This window comes from Mercenaria mercenaria, chromosome 1 (assembly GCF_021730395.1).
Source record: "Mercenaria mercenaria strain notata chromosome 1, MADL_Memer_1, whole genome shotgun sequence".
NCBI classification, from domain to species: Eukaryota; Metazoa; Mollusca; class Bivalvia; order Venerida; family Veneridae; genus Mercenaria; species Mercenaria mercenaria.
In genome coordinates, this window is record NC_069361.1 from 61,903,052 (window position 1) to 61,918,542 (window position 15,491).

General features: G+C 37.9%; 1 protein-coding gene across 1 annotated transcript in view; it reads left to right on the plus strand.

Annotated features, from left to right (window-relative positions):
* LOC123536223 (uncharacterized) overlaps window positions 1-15,012 on the plus strand; it is a 152,973-nt gene extending 137,961 nt beyond the window's left edge. The window contains exon 15 of the mRNA XM_053550207.1: window positions 13,214-15,012. Coding sequence (XP_053406182.1) covers window positions 13,214-13,269 — 56 coding nt within the window. The 3' untranslated portion in view covers window positions 13,270-15,012. The remainder of the gene's footprint in view (window positions 1-13,213) is intronic.
* Window positions 15,013-15,491: the final 479 nt, after the last annotated feature.

A 15,491-nucleotide genomic window follows, 5' to 3' on the forward strand; every position in this document is an offset into this window, starting at 1 on the left:
TGAGTCATTAAACCATGTTACAGTGGCAGGAGTGGGGGGCACCTGTGTTCTATGGACACACATCTAGTTACTTAGGTAATTTTGTAGGCATTTTCACTATATTTCTCATATTACAGAAGCTATTTTATTCAGACATTAATCATTTTTCCCAGTAATCACCAACATCGTATGACACAAAGGTCATTACTCTTGCACCAGTATTCCATGATTATTCCCCCAAAATTTTCAGGATTATGCCTGTGTTTTCCTTAGAATTTCAGTTTAGTTTTGATGCTTTTTGTGGAGCCTGCTTGTGGAAAGTGAAGACATAGTTGTCCAAATGTCTGTTCAGTGTTTGGATTTTTTTTATACTGGACAATAACCTTGACATCTATGTAGAAATTTTGTTGTACCCACACAAAATGAAGGGGGGTATATAGGAGTGAGCTTTTCGGTCGGTCTGTTGGTCCGTCGTGCGTGGTCCGTTCGCAACATTTTCTAAAAAAATCTTCTCCTAGAAAACCACTGGGCAGAATTACACCAAACTTCACAGAAATGATCCTTGGATGACCCCCTTTCAAAATTGTTCAAAGAATTGAATTCCATGCAGAACTCTGGTTGCCATGGCAACCAAAAGGAAAAACTTTAAAAATCTTCTTGTCCAAAACCTCAAGGCGTAGAGCCTTGATATTTGGCGTGTGACATAATCTTATGGTCCTCTATCAAAATTATTCAAATTGTGCCCCTGGGGTGAAAAGAGGCCCCGTCCTGGGGATCACAAGTTTTACATAGACTTATATAGGAAAAAACTTTAAAAATCTTCTTGTCTGAAACTGCAAGGCCTTTGCTTTTGATATTTGGTATTTCTTATTGCCTTGTGGTCCTCTACCAAAATTGTTCAAATTATGCCTCTGGGGTAAAAAGAGGCCCTGCCCCGGGGGGTCTCAAGTTTTACATAGACCCGCCCGCTTAGCTCAGTAGGTAAGAGGGTCGGTCTACGGATCGCGGGATCGCGAGTTTGATCCTCGGGCGGGGCGCATGTTCTCGGTGACTATTTGATAAACGATGTTGTGTCTGAAATCATCAGTCCTCCACCTCTGATTCATGTGGGGGAAGTTGGCAGTTACTTGCGGAGAACAGGTTTTTACTGGTACAGAATCCAGGAACACTGGTTAGGTTAACTGCCCGCCGTTACATGACTGAAATACTGTTGAAAAACGGCGTTAAACCCAAAACAAACAAACAAACAAAACAAGTTTTACATGGACTTATAATTATAGGAAAGAAATTTTAAAAATCTTCTTGTCTGAAACTGCAAGGCAAAGACTTTTGATATTTGGTATGTTGCCTTTCCTAGTGTTTCTCTACCAAAATTGTTCAAATTATGCCCCTGGGGTGAAAAGAGGCCCTGCCCTGGGGGTACCAAGTTGAACATAGACTTATATAGGAAAAAAAAATAAAGTTCTTCTCATCTGAAAGTTCAAGGCCTAGGCCTTTTATATGTGGTGTGTAGCATTACCTAGTGGATCTTTAACAAGATTGTTCAAATTATGCCCCTAGGGTCAAATATGGCCCCGCTCCGGGGGTCACATGGTTTATATAGACTTATATAGGGAAAAACGTTGAAAATCTTCTTGTCCAAAACCATAAGGCCTAGGGCTTTGATATTTAGTATGTAGCATCATCTAGTGGGCCTCTACAAAGATTGTTTAAATTATGCCCCTAGGATATAATATGGCCCCACCCTGGGGGGTCACATTGTTTCTATAGACTTGTATAGGAAAAAAACTTTTAAAATCTTCTTGTCTAAAACCACAAGACCTAGGCTTTTGATATTTGGTATGTAGCATTGCCTTGAGGTCCACTACCAAGATTGTTAAAATTATTCCCCTGTGGTGAAAAGAGGCCCTGCCACGGGGTTCCCTAGTTTTACATAGACATATATAGGGAAAAACTTTGAAAATCTTCTTGTCCAAAACCATAAGGCCTAGGGCTTTGATATTTATTATGTAGCATCATCTAGTGGACTGTACAAAGATTGTTTAAATTATGCCCCTAGGATATAATATGGCCCCACCCTGGGGGGTCACATTGTTTCTATAGACTTGTATAGGAAAAAAACTTTTAAAATCTTCTTGTCTAAAACCACAAGACCTAGGCTTTTGATATTTGGTATGTAGCATTGCCTTGAGGTCCACTACCAAGATTGTTAAAATTATTCCCCTGTGGTGAAAAGAGGCCCTGCCACGGGGTTCCCTAGTTTTACATAGACATATACAGGAAAAAACTTTAAAAATCTTCTTGCCTGAAACTGCAAGGTCTATCATTTTGATATTTGGTATGTTGCATTGCCTGGTGGTCTACTACCAAAATTGTTCAAATTATTCCCCTGGGGTGAAAAGAAGCGTAGTTCCCTAATTTTACATTGACATACATAGGAAAAAAAATTTAAAATCTTCTTCTGAAAGTTCAAGGCATATGCCTTTGATATTTTGTTTGTATCATTGCCTAGCTGATCTCTAACAAGATTGTTCAAATTATGCCCCTGGGTGAAAAGAGGGCGCCCCAGGGGTCACTTGCTATATGGTTATATAGGAAAAAATACTTCAAATATTATCAGATCATATTTCCAAGACTGTTTAATTATATTTACCGGATGACCCAGTGACCCACCCGACTTTGACCTTGACCTGATGACCTACTTCTTGTTTTTTAAGATACAGCCTTGAAATTTGGATGGCATGTACAGTTTTGCACACTAATCTTAAAACTGACTTTCAGTGACCATGAATATGACCTACTGACCTACTTTCTTGTTTTTGAAGCTTTAGCAAAGAAATTTGTTCAAGCAAGCAACTTTACTCAGGTGAGCGTTATAGGGCCATCATGGCCCTCTTGTTTAAGATACAGCCTTGAAATTTGGATGACATGTACAGTTTAGCACACCGATCTTAAAACTGACTTTCAGTGACCATGAATGTGACCTACTGACCTACTTCCTTGTTTTTTTAAGATACTGCCTTGAAATGTTTATAACATGTACAGGTTAGCTCACCTGACCTTCAGTGACCATGAATTTGACCTACTGATCTACTTTCTTGTTTTTAGCTCACCTGAGCACAAAGTGCTCAGGGTGAGGTATTGTGATCGCTCACCGTCCGGCGTCTGTCCGTCCGGCGTCCGTCCACACTTTCCTTTAAACAACATCTCCTCCTAAACCAACCGGCCAATTTTGATGTAACTTCACAGGGATATTCCTTGGATGGCCTCCTTTCAAAATTGTTCAAAGAATTGAATTCCATGCAGAACTCTGGTTGCCATGGCAACTGAAAGGAAAAACTTTAAAAATCTTCTTCTCAAAAACCAGAAGCCCTAGAGCTAAGATATTTGGTGTGAAGCATTGCCTAGTGGACCTCTACCAAGTTTGTTCAAATCATGACCCCTGGGTCAAAATTGACCCTGCCCCAGGGGTCACTTGATTTTACATAAGAAAATCTTTAAAGATCTTCTTCTCAAAAACCAGAAGCCTTAGAGCTTAGATATTTGACATGTAGCATTGCCTAGTGGACCTCTACTAAAATTGTTCAAATCATGACCCCGGGGTCAAAATTGACCCCGCCCCAGGGGTCATAGGAAAATCTTCAAAAGTTTTCTAAAAATAAACCAGAAGGCCTAGAGCTTAGATATTTCACATGTAGCATTACCTAGTGGACCTCTACAAAATTTGTTCATATCATGACCCCCTGGGTCAAAATTGACCCCGCCCAGGGGTCACTTGATTTTACATAGGAAAATCTTCAAAAAATTTCTAAAAATAAACTAGAAGGCCTAGAGACTAGATATTTGACATGTGGCATTGCCTAGTGGACCTCTACAAAATTTGTTCAAACCTTGTCCCCCAGGGTCAAAATTGACTCCGCCCTAGGGGTCACTTGATTTTACATTGGAAAATTTTTTTAAAAAATTCTAAAAATAAACCAGAAGGCCTAGATCTTAGATATTTGACATGTAGCATTGCCTGTTAGACTTTTACAAAGTTTATTCAAATCATGACCCCTGGGGTCAAATTGACCCTGCCCCATAGGGTTACTTGATTGTACATAGAAAAATCTTCAAAATTTTCTAAAAATAAACCAGAAGAGCTTAGATATTTGACATGTAGCATTGCCTAGTGGACCTCTACAAAAAGTTTTCAAATCTTGTTTTTAAAGTTACTTAAAGAAAATTTCAACTATATTTTCTCATAATTCTTTTGATTGATTTCTATTATGATCTTTTGACCTTGAAGACTTGTCCTTAAGTGCAATGATAACAGGTGAGCGATATAGGGCCATCATGGCCCTCTTGTTTAAGATACAGCCTTGAAATTTGGATGACAGGTACAGTTTTGCACACTGATCTTAAAACTGACTTTCAGTGACCTTGAGTGTGACCTACTGACCTCTTTTCTTGTTTTTTAAAATACAGCCTTGAAATTTGGATGACATGTACAGTTTTGCACGCCGATTTTAAAACTGACTTTCAGTGACCATAAGTATGACCTACTGACCTACTTTTTAACATTTTAGCATCGGTTTGACATTTAAAACTTGTAGCTCATGTTACTCAGGTGAGTGATCCAGGGTCATCATGACCCTCTTGTCATGGTTTCCGGACAATAACTCATGAAAGGCTTGACCAATTTAAATAATTTTTGTCGAGCCCGCTTGCGAAAGCGAAGACATAGTTGTGTATATTTGCGTGCGTGTGTCAGTGCGTCCTTGCATGCGTCCGTCCGGATTTGTTTGTCCGGACCATAACTTTGACATGCATGGAGCAATCTCGTTTATATTTGGCATGAATGTTAACCTCAGTGAGCCTGAGTGTCTTGCGCAAACCACAGTTTCCTATCTCAAAGGTCAAGGTCACACTTGGAGGTCAAAGGTCAAATTCAATAATGACTTTGTCCGGAGCATTTCTTCTTCATGCATGGAGGGATTTTGATGTAACTTGGCACAAATGTTCACAAACATGTAACGGAGTGTCATGCGCAAGAACCAGGACCCTAAGTCTAAGGTCAAGGTCACACTTAGAAGTCAAAGGTCAGATACAAGAATGACTTTGTCCAGAGCATTTCTTTTTATTCGCCCGAAGGGACGTATTATGTTATGGTCCCGGTGTCCGTCTGTCCGTCCGTTAGCAATTTCATGTCAGCTCTGTAACTCTTGAACCCCTTGAAGGATTTCAAAGAAACTTGACACAAATGTTCACTACACCAAGACGACGTGCAGAGCGCATATTTTGGATGTGTAATTTCAAGGTCAAGGTCACACTTAGGGGTCAAAAGTCATATGAGTGTGTTTGGTGTCCGCTCTTTTACTCTTGAACTGCTTGAAGGATTTCAAAGAAACTTGGCGCAAATGTTCACCACACTGAGATGACGTGCAGAGCGCTTGTTTCGGATGACTAGCTTCATGGTCAAAGTCACACTTAGGAGTGAAAGGTCACATGAGTGTGTTTCTTGTCCGCTCTATAACTCTTGAACTGCTTGAATGATTTCAAAGAAACTTGGCACAAATGTTCACCACACTGAGGCGACGTGCAGAGCGCATGTTTTGGATGACTCGCTTCAAGGTCAAGGTCACACTTAGGGGTCAAAGGTCATATATGACTTTGCTTTGTGTATATTGCTCTGCATTGCAGTGCTCTTGTTTTTATTTGGCAGATCCCTTTTTGTTCTCTTCCAATAATTTTTTAGCTCACATGTCACAAAGTGACAGTGTGAGCTTTTGTGATCACGCAGCGTCCGAACGTCCGCGTCCGTCCGTCCGTGCGTCCGTGCGTAAAACTTTTGCTTGTGACCTCTCTAAGGTCACAATTTTTTATGGATCTTTATGGAAAAGTTGTTCAAATGTATTATCTTGATGATATCTGGTCTAGTTCGAAATGGGTCAGTGCGGTCAAAAACTAGGTCAGTAGATTCTAAAAATTAGAAAAACATTGTGACCTCTCTGAGGCCATATTTTTTCAAAAGATCTTCATGAAAATTGGTCAAAATGTTTCCTTGATGATCTAGGTCAGTTCGTAATCTGGGTCACGTGCCTTCAAAAACTAGGTCAGTAGTCAATTATATAGAAAAACCTTGTGACCATCCTAGAGGCATTATTTCATGGGATTGTATGAAAGTTGGCTGAATTTATCTTGATAGATATCTAGGTCAGGTTTGAAACTGGGTCAGCTGCGGTCAAAAACTAGGTCATTAGGTCTAAAAATGAAAACACCTTGTGACCCTCTAGAGGTCATACTTTTGATGGATCATTCATGAAAATGGTCAAGTTCACCTTATGATATCTAGTCAGTTCGAAACTGGTCACGTGCCGTCAGTAACTAGTCAGTAGGTCAAATAATAAAAAAAACCTTGTGACCTCCTAGAGGCCCATATTTTTCATGGGATCGTAGAATTGGTCTGAATGTTCATCTTGAGATATCTAGCCAATTCGAAAGTGGGTCAACTTGTGGTTAAAAACTGATGGTCAGTAGGTCTAAAAATAAAAAATCCTTGTGACCTCTCTTGAGGCCATATTTTCACAAGATTCAATCATGAAAATTGGTCCAAATTCACCTTGATGATTATCAAGTCAGTTTGAAACTGGGTCATGTAACTCTCAAAACTAGGTCAGTAGGTCAATATGAAACCTTGTGACCTCTCTAGAGCCAATTTTTCATGGATCTGTATAAAGTTGGTCGAATGTTCATCTTAAGTGATATCTAGGTCGTTTGAAACTGGGTCAGCAACCTGTCAAAAACTAGGTCATAGGTCTAAAAATAGAAAAACTTGTGACCTCTCTAGAGCCATACTTTTGAATGGATCTTCATGAAAATTGGGTCAGAATGTTCACCTTGATGATACTGGGTCAAGTTCGAAATTGGGTCACGTGCCGTCAATAACTAGGTCATAGTCAAATAATGAAAAACCTTGTGACCCCTCTAGAGCCATTTTTTTAATGGGATCTGATGAAAGTTGGTCTGAATGTCACTTATGATATCTAGGTCAGGTTCAAAACTGTCACATGATTCAAAAACTAGGTCACTATGTCAAATATAGAAAAAAAATGACGTCATAACTCAGTTTCAAACTGGTCATGTTGGGACAGGTGATGCGTTCAGGACCATCATGGTCCATCTTGTTTTTGAATTACTTCCCTTTTTTGTTACTATAAATAGCTTATTTTGAAACTTTTATATTATTGGCCGTAGGGAAAAACCGAGACCACTTTTCTGTGGTACAACATGGATGGTACATCCAATTTTTAGATGTATTTTGACATAACTTTACCTGGTAAGAATTTTTTTGTGGACTTAGAAATTTTTTTTTGGGGATTTTTTTCTTTTTTGTTGTTCCTGTCCTTTGGGCTTCAACAGTCAAGTTCTTTAAATTTTGCTCCCATCCTCTGATGTAACCCTTCGGGTGTATATTGCCCCGCTTGGCGGCGCTCTTGTTCATGCATGGAGGGATTTTGATGTAACTTGGCACAATTGTATGGGAAGAATTTTTGTGTGGACTTAGATTTTTTTAAAGATTTACTTCCCTTTGTTGTTACTATAATAACTTATATTGTAACTTTTTGCAATCATTTTTATTTGGCGTAAATGTTTGCCTCAATGAGACAGGGTGTCATGTGCAACTCCTAGTCCGTTTGACAGCTGGCAGGCTCGACATGTTGCCCGTGAGCATCTAGTTGGCATACAGGTGTAACATCAGAAAATACAGGTCAAGTTCCACTTGAGGTTAGTAGGTCAAAGATCAAGGTCACAGTGACCCTGAACAGTTAAACGGTTTCTGGATGATAACTTGAGAATGCTTTGACCTAGGATCATAATTTTTGGTACACAGATGTAACATTATAAAATACAGGTCAAGTTTGACATTGAGGTCAGTAGGTCGAAGGTCAAGTACACAGTGACCCGGAACAGTTAAATGGTTTCTGGATGATAACTTGAGAACACTTGGGCCTAGGATCATAAATTTTTATACACAGATGTAACATGATAAAATACAGGTCAAGTTCGACTTTGAGATTAGTAGGTCAAAGGTCAAGGTCACAATGACACGAAACAGTTAAGTTTCCGGATGATAACTTGAGAACATTTGGGCCTAGGATCATGAAAATTGATAGGTTGGTCATGACCAGCAGATGACCCCTAATTATTTTTAGGTCACAGGTCAAGGTCACAGTGACCCAGAATATTTAACCGGTTTTCAGACAATAACTTCAGAACGCTTGGGCCTAGAATCAAGAAACTTAATAGGGAGGTTGGTCATGACCAGCAGATGACCTCTGTTGATTTTGAGATCAGTAGGTCAAAAGTCAAGCAAGTTCGGCTTTGACATTGGCTTAGTTCTGTGACATGGCCATATTGTGGGGGTATAATTCAAAGATCATATAAGATCTTAGGCCATAACTTTTACATGCATTGATCAGTCTATTTAGCTCACCTGAGCACGAAGCTCTCAAGGATGAGCTATTGTGGTCAGTGATTGTCTGTCGTCGTCCATCGTACATAGCACATTTTCCTTTAAACAACATCACAAGGTCAATTTTGATGAAACTTCACAGGGATGTTCCTTGGATGGTCTTCTTTGAAAATTGTTCAAAGAATTGAATTCCATACAAAACTCTTGTCCAAAACCACAGGGCCTAGGGCTTTGATATTTAGTATGTAGCATCATCTAATGCTGCTCTACCAAGTTTGTTCAAATTATCCCTCAGGGTCAAGTATGGCCATGCCCTGGGGGTCACATGGGAGTATCAAGTCAACTCATCCCCCAGTCAACTCGTCCCCAAGTCAACTCGTCCCCTGTTTGGTCATTTCGTCCCCCAAAATAGGTCATTTCATCCCCCTCACGATAAAATTTGGTCGACTTGTCCCCCTTTTGGCCATTTCGTCCCCCTATATTTATATGAGGCATTTTTAGCTCAGCTATTCCAAGAATAGGTAGAGCTATTGGACTCGCCCGTGCATTGGCGTCCGCGTCCCGATTTGGTTAAGTTATTATATGTAAGCTGGTATCTCAGTAACCACATGTGGGAATGGATTGAAACTTTACACACTTATTTACTGTGATAAACTGACTTACATTGCACAAGTCACATAACTCTGTTTTGCTTTTTAGCTGACCTGAGCAATGCACATGGTGAGCTATTGTGATCACGCTGTGTCCGTCGTGAGTGCATGCGCGCGTCTGTCCGTCGTCAACAATTGTGTTTAAAAGACATCTCCTCCATAACCACTGAATGGATTTTGATGAAACTTGGCATGGATATTTCTTGGATGGTCCTCTCCCAAAATTATTCAAACGGTTTTGCTTGGTTGCACATAGGGGCCGCCAGAACTAAAAATAGAAAATTCTTCAAATGACATCTCCTCCTAAACCGATGGTCCGATTTTGAAATAATTTCACACAAATGGTCCTTATGTCACCCTCTACCAATGTTGTTCAAATTATTTTGATTCGTCAAAAAACATGGCCGCCAGAGGGCGTGGTCACTTTTCCCTATATGTATATAGTGGGAACTTTAAAATTCTTCTTGTGTGAAACTGCTGGCCCAATTTTAGAATAATTTTATACAAATGGTCCTTGTGTTACCCTCTACCAAGATTGTTCAAATTATTTTGATTTGTCAAAAAACATGGCTGCCAGAGGGCATGGTCATTTTTCCCTATATGTATATAGTGGTAACTTTAAAAATCTTCTTGTGTGAAACTGCTTGCCCGATTTTAAATAATTTTACACAAATGGTTTGACCCTCTACCAAGATTGTTCAGATTATTCTGATTTGTCAAAAAACATGGCTGCCAGGGGCATGGTCACTTTTCCCTTTATGTATATAGTAGAAACTTAGAAAATCTTCTTGTATAAAACTGTAGCCTGATTTTAAAATAATTTCACACAAATTGTCCTTGTGTGACCTTCTACAAATACTGTTCAAATTTTTCTGATTCGTCAAAAAACACAGCCGCCAGAGGGCTTGGTCACTTTTCATCAACAATTTCTTTATAACAACATCTCCTCCAAAACTACTGAATGTATTTTGATGAAACTTTACACAAATGATCTCAGGGTAGCCCTCTTTCAAAGTTGTTAGATGGTTCCAGTTCATTGAACATATGGGTCTTGTTGGTTAAAAATAGGTTTTCAGCTATCAGACTTTAAAAATCCTTTTATCTAGAGCTTTTTGGCATGTGATATAAGGGTTTGACTTTTGACTCTCTACCATAACTGTCCAAATTATGGCTCTAAGGTCAATAAAATGGCCATGCCTGTGTCTGACATTTACTACTATAGACTTATATATAAGAAACATTGAAAATCTTCTTCTCTGAATCAGTAATAGCTAGAGCCTTGATATTTGGCATGTGATATCAGATTTGTAATGTCTACAGTAATTATTCAAATTATTGCCCTAGGTTCAAAAATGTGTAGGACATGTATATAGTATAGGTTAACATAGAAGAAACCTAACTCTGTACTTACACAAACACACTTGAAGCCTTGTACACAGGTGAGCGCTTTAGGGTCAATGACCCTCTTGTTTACAAAATTATGCCCCTTTTTCAACTTAGAAATTTTTGTTTAAGGTTTTGTATGTAAGCAGGTATCTCAGTACCCACTAATGGGAAAACAGGTTCCATAACTCTGTTTTGCATTTTTACAAAATTATGCCCCTTTTTCGACTTTTGTATTCATTCAATTGACAAGGCTGTTGAATAGTCAAGAGTTGCTGTCCTCTTCTTTTTCATGATATCTTTGACTTTGAAAATCGTGAGTTTTGATGGAGGTTAACTTTAAATAATTGGGTTGGTTAAAGTAATAATGAAATATACTGAAAATATAAGATAATTAACTGAAATGAAGTAAAAAAAATAAATGCAATGCCTTTAGTAACAAAAATATGATATAGTAATTAACTTTTTAAGAATCATAGTAAGAAAAGAGAGAGCAATACTTAATCCTTATCCCTGATCATAATAAAAGAAAGTTTTAATTAGAAATACAATAAGAAATAACTAAACAACTGATATCTCTGACATATGTATTACTAAAAGTAACCAACATGCTTTATATTCATTTTTGTCATTAAGATAATAATAAAAAAAACAACTTCAAAAGTCGGGGGACAGAGGTTTCTAAAAAAAAGTAGAATGAGCCTATACATATATATACGAAAGGTGTTAAAGGTTATTAAGCACATTAAAAGTAGTTGATTCGGCTTATTGGAAGGTGTTAATGGTATCTAACTGCATGAGAAATTGTTGATTGACTGAATGAAATGTGTTAATAGTTGATTGGATTGAGTAAATTATTTGTTATTAAAAAAGTTTAATCTTATTCAAGAGTTTGAAAATAAGCAGCACCAAATACAAACATTGAAGAAGCAACCATGTTGTAGCAGACTTACAAAAAAAAAAAGAATAACAACAGAAAATCCTCTTTGTTAAATTGATAATTTTTGAAGCAAAAAAGTTCTTAAACAAACGAAAAGCTATGTATATTTTTAGCATTAAATATACTTATTTTGAAAATTGTTCAAAAATACCTTTGAAAAAGGGAGGGCGAAAAAGGGGGACAAAATGACCAATTTGAAATCGCAGAGGGGGACGAAATGACCAAATCGGGGACGAGTTGACAAGGGGACAAGTTGACTGTAAATCTCACATGGTTTATATAGATTTATATTATATAGGGAAAACTATGAAAATTTTCCTGTACAAAACCACAGGGCCAAGAGCTTTGATATTTAATTATGTCTTCCATCACACAGTGGTGAGGGAGACATTGATTTACTCCTCTGTGTGTGTGTGTCTGTCATAAATCTTGTCTGCACTCTAAGTCGATCATTTCTAATCCGATCTTCATCTTCATTAAGGAACGTAGCATTCCTTTTGTATATTCATCCTTGTTCTACTTTCCCCTTCAATCCCCTCCCCCCACCCCCCTTTCCTCTACCTCCCCCTCTATCTGTATTTTGCATAAAATTAAAATATACTTGTTGGATTTTTGAAGAAACCCGTCTGTAATATTTTTCCGTTGCAGCTTCTTTTTTTGTGGGCCTACTTTGCAAATGCGTGGCTCTGAGGCTGTATTTGTGGTGCTCTGTGCTACCGAGAAATCTACCCTTACCTATTATCTTTTGTGAACACAATAGAGATCACATTTTGCAATCAATTTTTAATTAAACTTGCACACAGCTTGTATTGGCATAATATCTCGCTTCCTTTCGAAAACTGGTCAGATCCCATTATTGGTTCTAGAGTTATGGCCCCTTAAAGGGCCAGAATTTGCTATTTTGGCTTTTGCAGCCATATAGTGACTTCGTTTATGGTTTGATTTGATACAAACTTGCAAGATATCTTTAACAACACTAGATTTGGATTCATTGATAAATCTTTCAGATCTAATCATAGGTTCAGGAGTTATGGTCCCTAACTGACCCTATCTTCATGAAACTTGGTCAGAATGTTTATTTTGCTATTCATAAGTCAAGTTCAAATCTGGGTCATGTGGGGTCAGAAACTAGGTCATGTGCTCAAATCACATGAAAAGCTTGTTAACATTAGAGACCACATTTATGATCCTATCTGAAACTTGTTTATCTTAATGATGTATACACCATGTTGGAATCTAGGTCATGTGGGGTCAAAAACTAGGTCAAAGGAAAAGCCTGTTAATACTGGAGGCTGTAGGCCCAATAACTCAGGTGAGCGATCCAGGATCTGTTTCATTTTGAGTAGGTTGGGTCAAGGTCATTGTTATGCATATAGAAAGATGGTTTTTGATGAATGATTTTGGAAGGAGACTTCACTTGCATTTTTATAGGCAGAGAATGCTTCTTCAAGGGTAAATCCTGTAAACCGTTTAGTGGTGGACACCAATTCACTAATTTGCTTGTTTCAAATATTTCTGTTATTGGTTTTAGGGGCCACTAGAGCTAAAATAGAACCGTTAAGCAACTTCTCATGAACTGCTAGATGAGTGTTTACCAAACTTTGTCTGTAGAATGCTTATAAGACCGTCTGTAAGTTTGCATCACGTCTGTTTGCTGTCATCTGTAAAGGCTCTAGTTGTGATTTCCCTTTATGTTTTCCAAAAATATAAAATTCTTTCATAAATATATGTCTCTAGTTACAAAATGAATTGAGCTAATACAACTTGGAGTTATATAAAGACATGTTTTTTTTTGTTTAATTTCAGGTAAATCTCTGCAGATGATACTTTTCCCAGAGCAGTATACAGCCATCATCCTCTAGACATTTTGAGAATTGTTTTGCCAAAACTAACATTTATCATCACTGTGTTATTTAAAAACGGTGAATTGTCAGTAACTAGAGATTCATACATCCTGTATAATTGGAGTCATCCATTGTGGTCCAAATGCTGAGGAATAAATCAGGTTTAAGCTTATCTGAACTTTGTTTAGGCTATAATAAATTAATTCCTAGATTATTATCCAAATTTTGTTTAAAAAGGGGGTGGGGGTAGAATTTTATTTTTTATTTTTAGCTCCCCTGAGCCTGAGCACAAAGTGCTCAAAGGTGAGCTTTTGTGATCGCCCTGTGTCAGTCGTCCGTCCGTCGTCGGCAAGAATTTGACTGTTAACACTCTAGAGGTCACATTTTTGGCCCAATCTTAATAAAACTTGGTCAGAATTTTACCCTCAATAAAATCTTGGATGAGTTCGATATTGGGTCATCTGGGGTCAAAAACTAAGTCACCAGATCAAATCAAAGGAAAAGCTTGTTAACATTCTAGAGGTCACAATTTTGGCCCAATCTTAATGAAACTTGATCAGAGTGTTATCCTCAATAAAGTCTTGGATGAGTTCGATGTTGGGTCATCTGGGGTCAAAAACTAGGTCACCAGGTCAAATCAAAGGAAAAGCTTGTAAGCTTGTTAACACTATAGAGGCCACATTTATGACTGTATCTTCATGAAACTTGGTCAGAATGTTAATATTGATGATCTTAAGGTCCAGTTTGAATCTGGGTCATGTAGGATCAAAAACTAGGTCACCCAGTCAAATCAAAGGAAAAGCTAGTTTACACTGTAGAGGCCACATTTATGTCCATATCTTAATGAAACTTGGTCGAAATGTTAATCTTGATGATCTATAGCTCAGATTCAGATCTGGGTTAGATGAGGTCAAAAACTAGGTCACCAGGTCAAATCAAAGGAAAAACTTGTTAACACTCTAGAGGCCATATTTAAGACAGTATCTTCATGAAACTTAGTCAGAATGTTAATCTTGATGATCTTTAGGACAAGTTTGAATCTGGGTCATGTTGGGTCAAAAACTAGGTCATGGGGTCAAATCAAAGGAAAAGCTAGTTAACACTTCAGAGGCCACATTTATGACCATATCTTAATGAAACTTGGTCAGAATGTTAATCTTGATGATCTATATGTCAAGTTTAAATCTGGGTCAGGTGGGGTCAAAAACTAGGTTACTAGATCAAATCAAAGGAAAAGCTTGTTAACACTCTAGAGGCCACATTTATGACTGTATCTTCATGAAACTTAGTCAGAATGTTAAACTTGATAATCTTTAGGTCAATATTGAATCTGGGTCATGTCGAGTCAGAAACTAGGTCACGGGGTCAAATCAAAGGAAAAGCTAGTTAACACTTTAGAGGCCACATTTATGACCATATCTTAATGATACTTGGTCAGAATGTTAATCTTGATGATCTTTAGGTCAATAGGTCAGGTGAGCGATACAGGGCCTTCATGGCCCTCTTGTTAATAAAAACTGTATGCAGGGGTTTCACTTGACCCAGGAGTAGGGATTTTGACTCTTGAAATTAGCAAAAGTGTACATACAGACTCCTAGGATTTCAGCTGAAGGGTGCTTTTTATCAACATGAGATATATTTCAGTTTAAACTCACAAAATCAAGTCTTTTGTATTCAAAATGACAGCTATTTATATATAAATCAAGCCCCTGAGTACAAGTCAAGACAAATGGCAAAAACAGAATAAAGTAAAAACAAACTTGTAGACTTTCTTTTTTCTCTCATATTTACATGTTATCAGTGATTCAACATTTTATTTAGTAGCTGGATCGACCTGCGTTTGTGACGAACCAACTTTAGATCGACCAACAAAGGCTTGTATACAGCTGGTTTCGCCATGATCATTCGGCGCTTTACGATCTCGACTGCCCAAAATAAAGTCATTGTATAGGTCCAGTAATGAGTTAGCATTCGAATAATTGTACACAAACCAGTCTTTGAGAGTTATTTCACATTGAAAAACAACTACGATAATGAAAACAATAGTGAAAGTTGTTATTTTTACAACAATGCTCTTCAGTCAGAGAAGCGTGAGTTTAATTTGCAACACACTTTATCATGTTTATTTTGCGGCAGCATTAAAACAAATATACAGGACCCTTCTGCAGTTCATACATTTTTGGTTCCTTGTTTTTTATGCCCCCAGCATCTACTGATGCGGGAGGCATATAGTGATTGTC